Genomic DNA, 15,958 nt, shown 5'->3' with positions numbered 1-15,958 from the left:
CAGTGACCCAGATCAGTAATTTTCTTAAAATACAGATTTTCTCCTTGGATCCAGCACATCCATTATGTCTGCAGCTACTTGGGAGTGTTGCAGCATAAACAAAAAAGGGAAAAAAAATCTCCCAATTTGAAAGAGTTAATCAAATCTGCAAGAAGGATTCATTTGGGGAAAAGAGGAATAAAGTACCTAACCTTATGTGATTTTTTTTTTAAAAAATTATCTCTGAATTCCCGATGCTCCCTTGTATGTGTTTAGTTATGATAAGACATTAGAGTTTGTGATGTGTTTTTGAATCTCACCTCAGATGGATTATTCAGGTAAAATGTTTCATTTTCTTTTTCATTTTTAAAATTGTAACAATCCATGTGGTGAAAACCCCAGTAGCACACTGGTTTAGGTGATTGTATCCAGCAGATGTGTCTAGCAGATGTTTTGTGCATCTCTTTTGAAATTAAGTTCCATAAAATCCAGCATTGTTTTGTAAACTTCTGTACATATACAGGCTTTGACTTTGAGGCATAGTTTTGAAAACTGATTAAGCAACTAAAGAGCATTGTGCTCGAATTTGTGTGTGTGTGTGTGTTAGTGTTAGTGTTAGTGTTAGTCATGGACACTGAAAAAGTATAGCCAAAGGGCATTATGGCCCCGATTCAACAAACCACTTGCATGCATGCTTACTTCATTGATATCAGTGAGATTAGTTTCATGCTTTAAGTTAAGAATGTGTTTAAGTGATTTGCTCGATTGGAGCCTATATGTTCCCAGAGTTTAACTTTTTTTAAATCATGTTACCATATAACTTCCACAAAGTTGCTGATTGTGTTATCCTAGTGAAATAAAAATATTATCATGTATAAGAGGAATCGTTTAGAGGCTGCCTTCAAATATTTACATTTCAATGTCTTTACTGATTATGTAATTGATAGAAAGATTTAGCCTGTCTGTGGTAGAAGGGAAACCTGAGCATGGTACTTAGTGTAAAGCCCGTTTATCGCTGTCATGGAAGGGCTCGGAATTCTGAATATGGTCATGCTTTTCAGAATCCCTTCAGCAAACGTGATCTCAATGTAGTTTTTCAACATTTCTAATTGCAACCCAGCCAAAGTACTTAATGTTAAAGAACTTTAATGCATAGTGCACCAGCCAAATGTGAGACTGTTGGGTCCCATTCATTTTAGGCATTCTCCCATTGAGTTAATGATGAGACTCTGGAATCAAACAGAAGATCAAACAAAAATAATGGAGTCTTTAACTGTAGCATGCGGTTCTGTGATTAAAAACTGAAGTGAATGAGAAAATGTTAAGCAATATGTTCATGGCAGTGAGGATTTCTCTTAGAACTGCCCTAGCTCTCAACCTCAGTTTTTGGTTCATTTAGATCCATAAATCAGAACAGATTAGAGCTTAAATATGCGAGAGGTTTGAATTTTTAAAGTGTTTTAGATTTTCCCGATACTGGTGGCTATTTTACAGACCCTTCTTAGCACCTTGCTTTCATACACAAGTGCTCACTTACGGTGGTTATCTTGTCACCTTCTGTAGCAATGAAGATGTTCTTGTAAGCCTCAAATTCCCTCAAGTATCAGAGGGGTAGCCGTGTTAGTCTGAATCTGCAAAAGCGACGAGGAGTCCTGTGGCACCTTATAGACTATATTAGGATATTAGGAATGGCAACATACAAAAACCTGTAGGGGAACACTTCAATCTTCCTGGACACACAATTGCAGATCTAAAAGTAGCCATCCTGCAGCAAAAAAACTTCAGGACCAGACTTCAAAGAGAAACTGCTGAGCTACAGTTCATCTTTAAGTTTGACACAATCAACTCTGGATTAAACAAAGACTGTGAATGGCTTGCTAACTACAAAAGCAGCTTCTGTTCTCTTGGAATTCACACCTCCAGATCAGCTGCTAGAAGTGGGCCTCATCCTCCTTGATTGGATCCACCTGGTCATCTCCAGCCTGATCCTGGCCTGCATATTTATTCCTGCCTCTGGAAATTTCCACTACATGCATCTGACGAAGTGGGTCTTTGCCCACGAAAGCTTATGCTCCTACACTTCAGTTAGTCTATAAGGTGCCACAGGACTCCTCGTCGCTTTTTCAAATTCCCTCATAACCTTTACGAAATGAAGCGTCTTCCCGTCTAAAGTGACACACTTTGTATTATCTGTTACAATATTCTATTTCATAGCTATCACGCTGAGTATGCCCAGATTTAAAACTATAGAATAGTTGGCCACCAACTAGACCATGCTTTCTGCTGACTATAAGGGAGGGTAACCCTCACAAACATTAAAAATGTAGATTGAACAGTTGCATCTTTGCCTAAAAGAGGCTGAATTCAGATTGATTTCCCCCTTGGAGGGAACAAATTCTAGAGAATTAGGCTCTTGATAGAGACTGTTCTGTTTCCCAACCCATAGGAGCATTTCAGCCATTTTCTAGTCCCTTCATGTAGGGGCATGTCTATACTAGGAAATTATTTCTAAATAAGTAAAATCGACATAACTCTGGATTTAATAAAATTGAAATAGTGTGTCCCTACTACGGAGAAGCATCAAAATTAGTCAGAATTATTTCTAAATACAGGCAGTCCCTGGGTTACGTACAAGATAGGGACTGTAGGTTTGTTCTTAAGTTGAATCTGTATGTAAGTCGGAACTGGCATCCAGATTCAGCCGCTGCTGAAACTGACCAGCGGCTGACTACAGGAAGCCCGAGGCAGAGTTGCTCTGCCCCGGGCTTCCTGGAATCAGCCGCTGATCAGTTTCAACAGGCTGAATCTGGATGCCAGTTTCTTACATACAGATTCAACTTAAGAACCCCAGGCGTCCCCAAGTCAGCTGCTGCTGAAACCGATCAGCGGCTGATTCCAGGAAGCCCGGGGCAGAGCAACTCTGCCTCGGGCTTCCTGTAGTCAGCGCTGGTCAGTTTCAGCAGCGGCTGACTTGGGGCTGCCTGGGGCAGAGCAGCTTGGGTGCTGCTGGGTTGCTCCAGTAGCGCCGCTCCTCGGCGCTACTGGACCAACCCAGCAGCACCCAAGCTTCTCTGCCCCAGGTGTCCTGATTAAGGCGTCCCCCTGGTCTGGGGAGACGTGGAGCAAAGCCGCGGAGCACGCGGGCAGCAGACAGCCCAGACGCGCCGCTGCTGTCCCGCTGCCGGTGTCCTCAGAGGCTTTGCTTCCCATCTCCCTGGTCTGCTGGTCTCCAGCAGACCAGGGAGATGGGAAGCAAACCCCGTTCGTAACTGCGGATCCGACATAAGTCGGATCCGCGTAACTCGGGGACTGCCTGTAGTGCGTCCATACGGATTGGAGCCTGCCTTGGACTTAGAGCCCCTGGAAGCACTCTGGGGAGGGCACCAGGAGGGCGGATATTTCCAGTGGCTGCTTTGTCAGGCAAACTGCGGTGCCTGCTTTCAGAGGCTCCTCTCTACAGCCACGTCTCCCACGCCACTACTATGTTGCCTTCCCCCTCAGGACAGAAAACAGATGCATTGTGCTCTGGTTGCCCTTGCAGATGCCACAGCACTCAAAGCATGGAGCTGGAGCTGCTGCAAAGCAGTGCCAGGCTCACAGGCCTTGTGCTGTGCCTCATGGCACAGTACTTCCAAACTGCCCACATGCTGCTTCAGCAGGACCGGAACCAGCCCAGACAACAGACCCTGCTCACCTAAGTCCTGGTGCTTCTGTTGCTGCGCATGTTCCTTAATCCCCTGGACACCGCTGAATACTGTTTCTGGTGGCGGGAGACTAGTTTGGACTGGTGGAACCACATCATCCTGCAGTTGTAGGAGGCCACCTTCCTCGAGATCTGCTAGTGGCTCACCCTGCCCTCAGGTGATAGGACATCCAATTGAGCCCAGCCATTCCCATGCAGAAGCATGTTGCCATTGCCCTATGGAAGCTTGCCACAATGGATAGCTATCACTTTGTTGGGAATCAGTTTGGTACCATAGTCGGGGTCATGCAGGTAGCCAAGGCCATCAACCAGGTGCTGCTATGGAGGGTTGTCGCTCTGGGAAACGTGGACACCATGGTCAACGGCTTTGCTGCCATGGGCTCCCCCAACTGGAGGGGGGCCATTCACAGCACACGCATCCCCATCCTGGCCCAGCATGCCTCAGACTACATAAACAGGAAAGGGTACTTCTCCATTGTGCTCGTAGATCAAAGAGATGCTTCACTGACATCAACAGTGGCTGGTTGGGGAGGGCGCACAATGCCCGTGTCTTCTGGAACTCCTGACTGTTCTGAAAGATGCACGCTGGCACTTTTTCCCCCAACCGCGACATCGAAGTTGGAGAGGTGGGCATGCCCATCATCATCTTGGGTGACACAGACTACCCCTTGTTCATCTGGCTTATGAAGCCCTACGCAGGCAACCTGGACCCCACCAAGGAGCACTTCAATGCCAGGCTGAGCAGGTGCCACATAGTGGTTGAGTGTGAGTCTGACCTTTAAAGGGGAGTTTCAGGAATCTCCTCGCCCATCTGGACCTCAGCGAATGCAACATCCCATTTGTGGTGGTGGCCTGCTGTGCGCGCCACAATCACTGAGAGAGAAAGAGGGAGACTTTTCTGCCAGGGTTGGGGGCAAAGGCTAAACAGATGGCCAGGGCATACAAGCGGCTGGATATCCATGCCATATGGAGAGCACATCAAAGGGCCAGCTGTGAGAGACTCCCCTGTGCCTCTCCATATGGGCCCCCTGCATTCCCTTTATGCACCTTTCCTCTCCCACACCTACCTTCCCACCTCCACCCCCGCAGGGCAAATAATAAAGCCTTCTTTTGTGACCAAATAGGACTGTTTGAGAGGATATACAATGGGGGAAGGACTGGGGAAAGGTGGTCCCACGGCCACGGGGAGTGGGGTGGGGAAGAAGGTGGCTGGCAGTCTGCTCCATGCACGGGGCCATGCATTCCATCATTGAGGTAAGTGAGGAGCACATGGCCTCATGCTGGCATGCAAGCTGGTGTCAGGAGGCCTTCCTCTTCTCCCAGTCAGCAGCCTGTTCCTGGTGCTCCTCTTCGAGTCATCAGATGCGGGATTGCAGACAGGCCATCTGCTCCTGCATCAGGTTCTCTTCTGCCTGTGGATCCCGTAGAGTCAGGTAGCTGGAGTGGGAGGTGGTGGATGTGCCAAGCTCGCAGCTGGCCCAGCTCTGAAGAAAAGTTACAAGGTCAGTCATCACAGGAGACACGGTGTTTGAAGTCTAGTGCTAATCTCTGAGCTGAAACTGAAGGTCTCGATTCAGATGATAGCAGTGTATTGCTTTGAGCAAGGCCATCTGTTGCCTAGACAGCAGGCACTTTCCTTCAGGGGCACAGATGTCCCAGGGGAGTATCGCTACACTCACAGCCCGGGAACAAGCAGGCATGAGAAGGTGCCAGCCAGACCAGGAGTCTGCAGGCAGGAGCAGGGGACAGGGCAGCTTGGTTTCCTGCTGTGTCCTGCACACACCGGGTCCAGCACTGGCGGTGTCCAGCAGAGAGAACTTCTATCCCTGCCTACTGGGGCAAGGTATGGGGAGGTGTGTGTGAGTGGCAGACACCACTTGCCAAAGAGAGTGCTACTAGGTTCTCTTCCTCTTCCTCCCGCTGGCAGGTTCCCATGCATGGGATCGGTCTCCTCTCTATCACCATGCTTGATGGGGAGTGAATGCTGCTCAAGTATGACCCTGTGCTGTTCACGACACTGCTGTGCAGTTCTATGACCAAGTAGTGACTTGTGGTGGTAAGGTGTCCCACCATGGAGGGCAGAGTAAGGCAGGCCTGTTCAGGAACCTCGTGAGAAGGATTGAGGGGTTCCTATGTGAGTATCACAAAGATGAGGGCTACGGACTGGCACTCCATGTGCACAGGCTGTTTTGCAGCCCCCAGGCCAAGTAGGCTGAGAGGGGTGTGCAACCCCTCGCAGCCTGTTGCCTGCCTCAGTGTGTGTATAGGGAAAGTTATAGAACTCGTCTAAAGTACCTTCGCCGAGTTTGTCCGAGATCTGGGAGACATCCTGAGAGGAGGGGACTGGCTCCAGGGTGAGGAGCAGGTCCTGGCTCGGAGGCATGCCACCGCCTCCTCATCTGCCACCCCACCTCTTGGAGGCTGACTCTGGGCATGTCCTGGCCGGACTCCACAGTGATGGCCGGGAGGTGGCTGGCCCCCTTCCCAGGATGGCAGATATCAGGTGTTGCCAAAGCGATCAGAAGTGCAGCTGTGAGAGGCCTCTGGAGGCCAATTATTTCGAATTAGCTGCACCAGATCATCCACACTAATACTTTTATGAAATAACAGTTTTGAAATTAGCATTATTCCCTGAGGAAAGCGGGAGTACAGATTTCGAAATAACCAGTCTGTGATTTTGAAATAATGGGCTTGGTATTGTGATGCTCCATTTATTATTTCAAAATAAAGGTGATATTTTGAAATAACTCCATAGTCTAGACCAGGGCTCAAAGAACAAAATGTATGAATAACATTCCAGATCCTCAGCTGCGTACTTCAAACTTTGTCACTCATTTCTCCTCAAGACAGCATCCAATTTGCATGTCCTCTTCAAGTTTAAACACCTTTAGTTTCTAACACATTAAAGAAAAGCTGTTGCATCAGTGAGACATGTATTTAAAATTGCAGTACTTCTATCATAGCCTCATTTGAAATAAAAATCTATGCTTGGTTTTATGTTTGGGTAAGGGCAGGGGATGGGGAGAGAAAAGAAGGCTTTACTTGGGTTTTTTTGGTTTTTGTTTTTCATGTCAGCAGGTATCTGCTCATCTTACCCCATATATTGTTTTGTTGGTTTGACTGACTGTAAGAGAGACCTGTATCCAGAATTAGATAATTACTCCTAACTGGGAATGGGAAAAGTTGGTAGTGGCAGTGGAGGGAGTAGGGACTAGGGGAATAATAATAGATTATTTCATTGCAGCTGTCTCACCCCCTTTGTAATTCTATAAATCCTTATTTGGGTTATCTCTATGGTACATGGTCAGATTTACAGCAACTTTATGCAGTACTACTGACTCTTTCTTCACTTCCCTCATGTTCTGTTTGGAGGGGTATGTTTTTGGAATGAGATTGGAGAACATGAAGAACTGTATAATCTTAGACAACCTCAAAACAGTATCAGTTTGAGGGAGTCTGAGGCATTTTTAGATACAGTCACCATTTCACCATAATATTTTTTATAGAACTGCTGCTGCCAGAAAGGGGGAAAGGATTTTTTTATACTATAAATTAAATGGTCTTTCTATAGTATTTCCTATGAAATAATGTTAGCGGATTTTGTAATGACACTGTAATAAAAATTATAAATTATAATGATGGAAACCACATCCAATTTCTCATGACTGACTTGTCTCCTAGCTACTGAAAGTGATTATTTTAAATTCCTAAAGACATTTGTTATGGACTTAAATGGTGGAACTATTTATTGTAATATATAGAATGTAATTGATTTCTCTAGCATTAATTTGCCACAGACTGTAACTGTCAGTATTAACTCTACCACAAATGTAGTCATAATGCAATTATTTAGTGGGATGAAACACTTTCTCTACAAGAGGGTTTCCTTAGGGGATCAACTTAAAGAAACTTTAGCAGTGCAGAACTAGTACTGTGTGCCGTGGTCCCTATCTCTCTCCAATACAAGCTTAATATGGTGAGCCTTCAGTTCATGTAAAAGTTCAGGTGATAAGATACATGCTGTGACCAAAACTGGCAGATTTTTGGGAAACTGCTGTATTAGAAAATAAATTGGTTCCTTCAAGTTAGTTTAAAATGAGCTTTCCCATGTTTTGTACCCAGTAGTAGTTTCTGTGTCATGGAAGTCTGCCTTGATATTAATGAAGGACTGGGAATTGAGTGGAAAGTCTAAATTGTTAGTCATGCCAAACCCCTTAGGCTAAATTTGTGTGTTCATTGCATCTTGTCACATTGAGCACCAAAATACATGCTTTAAATTCAGTCAGATCTACTGTGAGTGCCCTTGTTGTAAGGCCACGTATCAGAATGTCACCCAATTTCTCTAGCTTTGTCAAACAGCCACTATAAAATAGTGCCATCTGCAGAACAGCAGGTTGGATGTTTGTGAAGCTGTGGAAAATTAATAGTCTTTCTTTTGGTTTTGCACATTTCTGTCTGAGGAAGCTAAAATATTTATGACTTTTAAAACACATTGCATGTTTTTTTTTACTGTCATGAGGCTATGTAATACTACATTTGACTAATTTTGTAAATTGTGTGTGTGTTATAAAGCATCTTTATGTGTCTCTGAATGTTGTGCTTTTATTTTAGTGTTGATTTAGCTCTGGATGTAAGGGAAAAAACATGATTTATTTGAGGATGTAACTTGAAGGAAGGCAGAGGTGAAGATCACTAAACTGTGCCAAAAAAGTGTTGTCACTGTCTCAGTGGATCACAGCTGAGAATAGCAGATTCAGAACAAATCCCTGAGAAATAGGACAGACTCACCTCTCCTCTGGATATTACATCATAGGCTATACCAAGTCAGTAACAAAAGTAAACTTTTGTCTTACCACCCTGGTTAACAGTAAAAATGCAGTCTCTTTAGGCATCCCAGCCCTTGCTTCACCACCCACACACACTGAACTTCATAACGTATTGACAATTAAATTATTCAGTCAAAGGTTCTTCTGATCACAAAATATCAGCTACATACTCAGGTCAGTAGATAACTCACATCTTACTCAGTTACTGTTGCCAGTCTTATAGATCTAATATTTAAAAGTTTATTTGTAAGAGAAAAGAAAGAGGTGAGAGTTAAAATTGTCAAAGAAGTAATATACTTACAAGTCATTGCAAAGTTCTTTTATTGGGTTTGTAACCATGATGTTACAGCAGCGATGGGCAACCAAAAATAGGGAGTGGGCTGCATGAATGGTGCTCCTTCACCTCAGTGGGTTCCAGCAATCTGCAGCCCACTGGGGCTTCCCTGTCTTCCCCTCCTCAGTTTATTATATCCTAACTTTTCCATTGACACCTTACATGATGTATGTTGTGTTGCAATTGTTTAAGTGGCTCTCTTAGTTATATAAATGATCATATCTCAATAATTCAGCATCACACTAACACATAGTAATTTTAACTAATCAAAAGTCATAGCTAGATAGAAGAATGGAGCCTAGAGTCTCAAATCCTAGATATATTCACAATTTCTGAGACACAACTCCGTTAGCAGCACAAAATTAAACTACTGCATGGACACTCTAGAAACTCGGGCAAAATTCTGCCTTTCAGTATGAATCCTTGGATAGTTGTTGCAGCAGTTGGAGAGCAGAATAGAGGCCTCTGGGTAAAGGGAACAAGAAGTGGAAAGTCTGTGCGCACTGGAAGTAGATGAGGATTTCTTCTGCAAATTATAGTATAATTACTGTATGTACTAGTAAATATACATACAGTATATTACAGACTAACTCGACTACCCCCTGAAGCTCGCAGACAGAGTTACAGGAACCTGCTGTAGTTTCTGTACCTATTTTTCCCCTTATTACATAGGGAATAGCTGGTAGACTGGTAAAGTGCACTTGCAAGTCTAGTATCCTAACACTTCCCCCATATCATCTCCAAAATCTTCATATGCATTGTGCTTCAGGGAGTCGTCATGGAGTTGAGCAGCTTTCTTCTATTATTTTGTTGAATAAAAAGAAATTAAAGGGATATTGCAAAGGCTGGCCATCCTAAAACATAGATGTAGTTGCTCTGCTTTGCAGAGTGTATGAATATAGTCTATCTGCTTATATGTCCCTTCCCTCATCACCTTAGTATCTGAGCCCCTCACAGGCATTGAAGAATTATTTCCCTACCTCACCAGAATGCTGCGAGGATTACTATCCCAATTTTACTGCCGAGGAAATGAAGCACAGACAATCTGTTGGCTAGTCCATTGACTTCCACTGATTTCAGTAGGTTTTGGATTAGATTTAAAGAGCTTATGACTTGGTCAAAGTCATGCAAGTAAGTGTGTCATAGCTGAGGCTAAAATGCTGAGTGCCTTACTACATGCCAGCATTCTCCTTCTTGCCTTTCTGCTATTCTTGCTTGCATCTTTCTTGTTAGTGTGGAGTGTAATAAAATAGATATACATTCTGCTAATCTAGCTCACTAGAGAGTAAGATTCTAGAACATGTCACAATCCTTCCTCTCACAAGGATGCAGCAGGCTAGAGGTTTGGATTGGATGATGTGCTATATTCACTTACTATCACTTAATAACATTTTTAAAATCTTAAGCAAAAGAGAGATTAGAGATTTTGCTGATGTCTCAGACTTTGCGGTTGTACAAAGGTGGGTCACTGTTGCTAACCCTGTTTATATAACATAAGGAGAAGCTGTGGCACCTGGTGGTTAAGTGACTGACTGAATTACAATCTTCCATTAGTGTCATAAACAGATCACTGGATTCAATTCTTAACTCCTTTATAGCAACTAGATAATGCTGCTTTCTTTATGAATTACCTTACGCTGTTTAAAAGTTGTTGATAGAAAGTGGTAACTATCCAAATGTTGCTGGGGCTACCGACAAGCAACATTATTTCTGAGGGTTTGTAAAATTAAGTAGCATCCTATCTAGATACTGTAACTAGTGGTATTAGCAATTTAGATGCCCCTGGAAACTTGAGCACTTATTAGCATTAGGTGAGACTTTTAATAAAACCTTTCTGACAGTTCAGTTATTTAACTGACCATCGTGTTAATGACTTAAAATATTCAGCAGTGTAACTAGACAGTGTTGGCTGAAATTGAAAATGCTGCACTTGCACTTCTGGGTGTCCTGCAAAGCCATGTTTCAGCAGATACTGAGCTTAAGGCAGAGAAACATTTAAATCCTTTGTGGGGTGAACAGTGAGGACAGTAATAGCCTCTGAAATGAGTGAGAGAATGAGAAAGTCCCAGGAAACAGATGGACGCGTCTCGTAAAGGAGGGAGGAAGGTGCTTTTAAATATCAGTTAATTTAATAAAGCACTGATACGTTTTGAACTGAAATGGGAAGCATTGTAAACTTAACATACTGGGCAATAAAATATTTTCAGTTTGACTGATGCTAATTTATTCATTGCACAATTTATTCCTTCCTTCCTCCCTGATTTCACAATAATGCTTCATTGCTTTATATATCACTGTGTGATGTGAGTAAAGAACTTTTCTTAAATCATTGTGAAGGTGCTCTTAACATATACTATTTATAAAATCAAATCACTGTGGCAAATGTCATCTTGTCTAAATTTCTCCTTCAAAATTTGTTTACTCTGTCACTCGATATCTTTTATATATAATAGTTGCTAAAATCTGCATTGTACAGTTCGGATGCACAACAGTGATCTGACTTCAGGTTCTCTTCTTCTTCCAAGTATTTCAGTAAAATAATTTATAAAAACCCTACATATCAAACTAATTGTAGTGCTCATAGAGGTGCCAGATTGCCAGCCCTGCATCTCAAAGTGTTCTCTCAAACTCAGAAATCAGCCATGTCAATGCAAGCCACCTCCCTGTTCCACCCTCCCAGCATGCCTGAGTGCTAATCTAATGAAACTGCATCCGGAGAAGGAAGTTCTGTTAATGAACAGACCATACCAGTTCTTACGGTGGATTTTTCATTATGGACTGAGACCACTAATTCATTGGATATGATGTTAAATAAGTATAAAAAATTTAAATTGGAGTGGGGGGGGGCAAGACTGGTTTTCTTACTCATTTGATAACTTTATCATAAATAATGGTCTTGCGCATATATCCATAGATTCCTCCTCACTGTGGCTCTTCCAATGTGAATGGTGTGCCCGAACTATTCCATTGCATAAGTCTTGAAGGTAAGTACTTAAACCACTAATTGCTACTAATCTTTGCAAAATCTTTGTTCAGATAGGTGACTTTGTTAGCTCTGTGATAGTAGAGCCCTGCAAACCCGTGAATATCTACAGGTGGATATGGGTAGCTGCAGATCATTTTTGCAGATGTGAAATCGTTTTTATATCCAGGCGGGACTCTAATAATACACCATTACTGGCACACTCAGATTTTAATCTTAATTGCTTGACATGCCTTACAATGTACTAAATCTTGGCTAACCATTATGGTATCAAACCGTTACTGTAGCACTTGCTGTATCAACACTACAGTGAGAGAGATGAATTTGATTCTAAATAATATTGCCCCTTTGCCAAATATTAGCAGATTTTTCGGCCTTATTGGTTAGTTTCCCATTGAAAGACAAATTCTAGTCTAGATGATGTCTAGTCAGGTTGTTATCGCAGTGTAACATGTTTATTTACAAAACATATTTTCACCCTGTTTTCTTGAACCAGAGGTAGACACAAAATTCACATGGACAAATCCCTCTTGCAGAACCCTGAGCTGAAACACCATTTACCCTCTTTATACTATGATGCAACCAACACAAAGGAATTTTGGAGAAGGTTTCACTGTCCAGAACATACTTCAATCCACACAATCCTGTTAATGCCTGCTTGGATGCAGTGAGAGTTTCAGCCTGAGTACTTAACCTCAACTCATAATATTTATGACCTTAGCAACTGCCTACCATGCATAAATCATAACATGCATGCCATAGCATATCTTCATGAACACAAGTTCTTATAACTTGATTTAATGTTACAAGCAGCAGCGCTGATCTACATTTTTCTCTATGTAATGGCTCCAGGAATGAGCTCTCTTTTTTACAAGAATATTTTCTGGTTTTAAAGATCTGACCGTAGGTATTTGGCCTGACAGAATTCAAGGATTTTCACCCAGTCCATCTTTATAGCTTTCTCAGGGCGATTGCCACGTGCTTCCAATCAGAAGGGGTCTCATTCAGGAATTCTTGCACATCAGGGTACGGGAAAAGCAATTTGTAAACTTCCATGAAAGTGGCCTTACACATGCAGAAGTTTTGTAGCCACTGCTGATCATCCTGTACCCACATCACAAGTCCCACCAGTTGGCGCTTGTCTAACAGCACCAGAACTGCCATTCTACTGATTGCAGAGGATGGAATACTGGCAGCGTTTGCTAATCGCTGAATGCAAGTGCTTCACAGAAGATTGTCATAGCCTCCTGAGATTCTTCCTTGTTTTGGCAAACCCTTGATATGCTCTGGATAGCCAGAGCATATCCTCCAGCATAAGGCTCACCATGGTTAATATGATTTCCATAATGCTTTCGTACTCAACCCACAATGGGTTCCATGATTATGCTGCAATGGCATCTGCATAGATAACCACAGGGGAAAAAAGGGCATGAAGAAACTATTTGCTGTTTCTTGCAAGCAAGTGGGAGGGAACAGACAAGTGCATAATGGGACACTGACGGCATATACTCAGAACCACTTGCTGAACAGTTTTGGTTCCAGTATGCACTGGGAGCATAACCCAGAATGCAGAGGGGTACAGGAACTGTGGGATAGCTACCCACAGTGCATCACACTCAAAGTCAATGGTAGTCACCTTACTGGGGACGCGCTACTTCAGACTGTTTCAAATTGTTACACACAGTGGGAGTATGCACCTTTGACTTTACAAAATTGGGTGCTAAAAAGTCAACCCTTAATAAATTCAACCTTATCTTGTTGACATGGCTTAAGTCATTCTGGGGTAACCTGTGGGATACAAAATGAATGAAAAAAACCCTCCTCTTTGGTTAAACACCAGTGTATGTATTAGACTGATATAGACAGCCCATCCATGGAAATTATGAACGTTGTGTCTCATAAGTTCATTTGGCTGCAAGTGGAGGCATCAGACTAGCCAGCCCACCTATTCTAAACTTTCCCCTTCAGTTTTGTAGGAGATCAGCTTGTGGAAAAAACTTTGTAACCATTGTGGAAATTTTGTTAATTTTTGTTTTTCATCATGAAATAAATCTGTGTTGAGAATAGGGAGGCTAGCAAATAATTCATTACCTTCATCCTACAGAAATATTTACAAATTGATGTCTCCTTGCGGATGTGAAAGAGTGGCTGTAGACAGGGTATGAGAGCCAGACAATTGCTTGTCCCTACTTTACTTGATGTCTGTTTCCAATATAAAAATGAGTAGTCCTATGGTACTTTAGAGACTAACAAAAATATATATAGTATCATAAGCTTTCGTGGGCAAAACCCACTTTTTCAGATGAGCTTGAACTCATTTGAGGAAGTGGGTTTTGCCCACGAAAGATCATGATACTGTATATATATTTTTGTTAGTCTCTGAGGTACCATAAGACTTCTTGTTGTTTTTAAAGTTACAGACTAACATGGCTTCCCCTCTGAGACTTATTTCCGATATTGACAAGTGTGTTGGCTATAATCTAAAACTAGGTCTTTGTCTTCTGTTAATAAAGCAATTAAGTCTTTAAATGGGATGATGCTATTTATATTCTAAAATTATGGAATTTTAGGGAAAGGTATAATGTAATAGAAAACTAACAGTAATAAAACTTACCTGTACTTGGCACTATGACAAATTTGATACAGAGAATTTGTATGTGCCGGGTTTTCTAGATGACTAGGACCTGAGAAGCTCTTTTTACAAAAACAAGTCAAAGACTAGGACAGGGGTGGCCAACCTATTAGAGACAAAGAGCCAAAATAGCAGTGGATAGAGTGCGAAGAGCCATGTACTGGGGAGGGGAAGGGAGAGGGGAAGGGAGTTGAGAGGGGGGAAAAAACCCACAGCCACACCAGGGGAAAATAGATGCCAGTACACCATCCCAGGGCATACCATCATAAAAAAAGCACTGGAAGGATGAGAGGTGCAAGCTCTGGGAGGGAATTTGGGTGCAGGAGGAAGTTGAGAGGAGGATGCTGGCTCATGGAGGGGGCTCCAGGCTGGAGAGTATTAGAGTCAGGGGGAGGGTTGAGGTGCTGAGCAAGCCACAGGCTTGTGGCTGTGAGGGAGTTTGGTCTGGGATGTATGAGGGGCTTAGGGCAGGGAGGCTGGGAGTATGATGGGCTCAGGACACAGATTTGCAGTGTGTGGATGGTGCAGGAGTGTTGTGACAGAATCCTGAGGGTGCAGGAGTTTGGGGATGCGAGAGGCTCAGGACGGGGTTCCAGTGTATGATAGGCTCAGGTATAGGGTCTGGGGTGTGTGGAAGAGTGTTATGATGCTGCAGCCAGATGGGGGCTTGGCCCCAATTGGGGGTTTGTTGGCCAGGCTTCATTTTTAGATACAATATTATGTCAAACACAAAATGTTTCAGTGTTGTTTTTATTTATCAGAGAGGCAAGGAACCTGTTTTGAGTCGAGGTCACAGAAAAGTCAGTTGAGGCCACACAGGTGAGATGCAAAAAAAAACCCCTCACTAATGTGGCCCCAACTGTGCTGGTGGGGGCAGGGGACAGGGTTCTGGGGCAGGGTGCTGGGGCAGGGTACTCGTGGAGGGGGGTCTGGCCAGGGGGAGGGGACAGACAGCTGGGATCCTGTCTCAGGAAGCGTGCTGGCTGCTCTTCCTCTTCCCTTCCCCAGACATCCCCTCCCCTCACCCCCGCTCTAACCCAATCTTCCTCCCTTCTTCAGAGCCAGGCACTCCCCTCCACCCCCCGCTCTAACCCAATCTCCCTCTCTTCCCTTCCCCAGAACCAGGCACACACAGCCCCTAACCTAGTCTTCTTCCCCAGAGCCACGGACACACCCCTTTCCCAATCCCCCTCCCCTTCCCCAGAGCCAGGCACCACCATCCCTCTAGCCCAATCCTCTCCCCCTCCCCCAACATAATTCTTGGGTCCCAGAGGCAGAACCACTGCTGCTACAGCCACGTGTATCTCTCTCCAGGCGCTGGGGTGCATGCACTGAGCGGCGGGCCTTGAGACGTGCTGGCTGGAATGCTGTGCGCACCCTCCCAACCCAATCCCCCTCCCTTCCACTCCCCCAGACTAGAGCCAGGCACTCCCCCATCCTGCCTCTAATCCAATTCCACTCCTCCCTGCTCTAACCTAATTTTTTGGTCCCAGAGCCGCCG

At 43.8% G+C, this 15,958-nt stretch overlaps 1 protein-coding gene across 3 annotated transcripts in view; it reads left to right on the top strand.

Moving 5' to 3' along the window:
- DCLK2 (doublecortin like kinase 2) overlaps positions 1-15,958 on the top strand; it is a 157,143-nt gene that overhangs the window by 99,548 nt on the left and 41,637 nt on the right. For all 3 annotated transcript variants that reach the window (XR_331241.5, XM_006111577.5, XM_006111579.5), the window contains one exon: positions 11,757-11,826. Coding sequence is in view for 2 of the 3 variants with exons in the window: in XM_006111577.5 (XP_006111639.3) it covers positions 11,757-11,826 (70 nt within the window). In the remaining variant the exon portion in view is untranslated. The remainder of the gene's footprint in view (positions 1-11,756; positions 11,827-15,958) is intronic.

This window comes from Pelodiscus sinensis, chromosome 4, assembly GCF_052426305.1.
Source record: "Pelodiscus sinensis isolate ZL-2025 chromosome 4, ASM5242630v1, whole genome shotgun sequence".
NCBI classification, from domain to species: domain Eukaryota; kingdom Metazoa; phylum Chordata; order Testudines; family Trionychidae; genus Pelodiscus; species Pelodiscus sinensis.
Note: the sequence above shows the minus strand (reverse complement) of the source record. Positions and strands in the feature narration are given on the sequence as shown.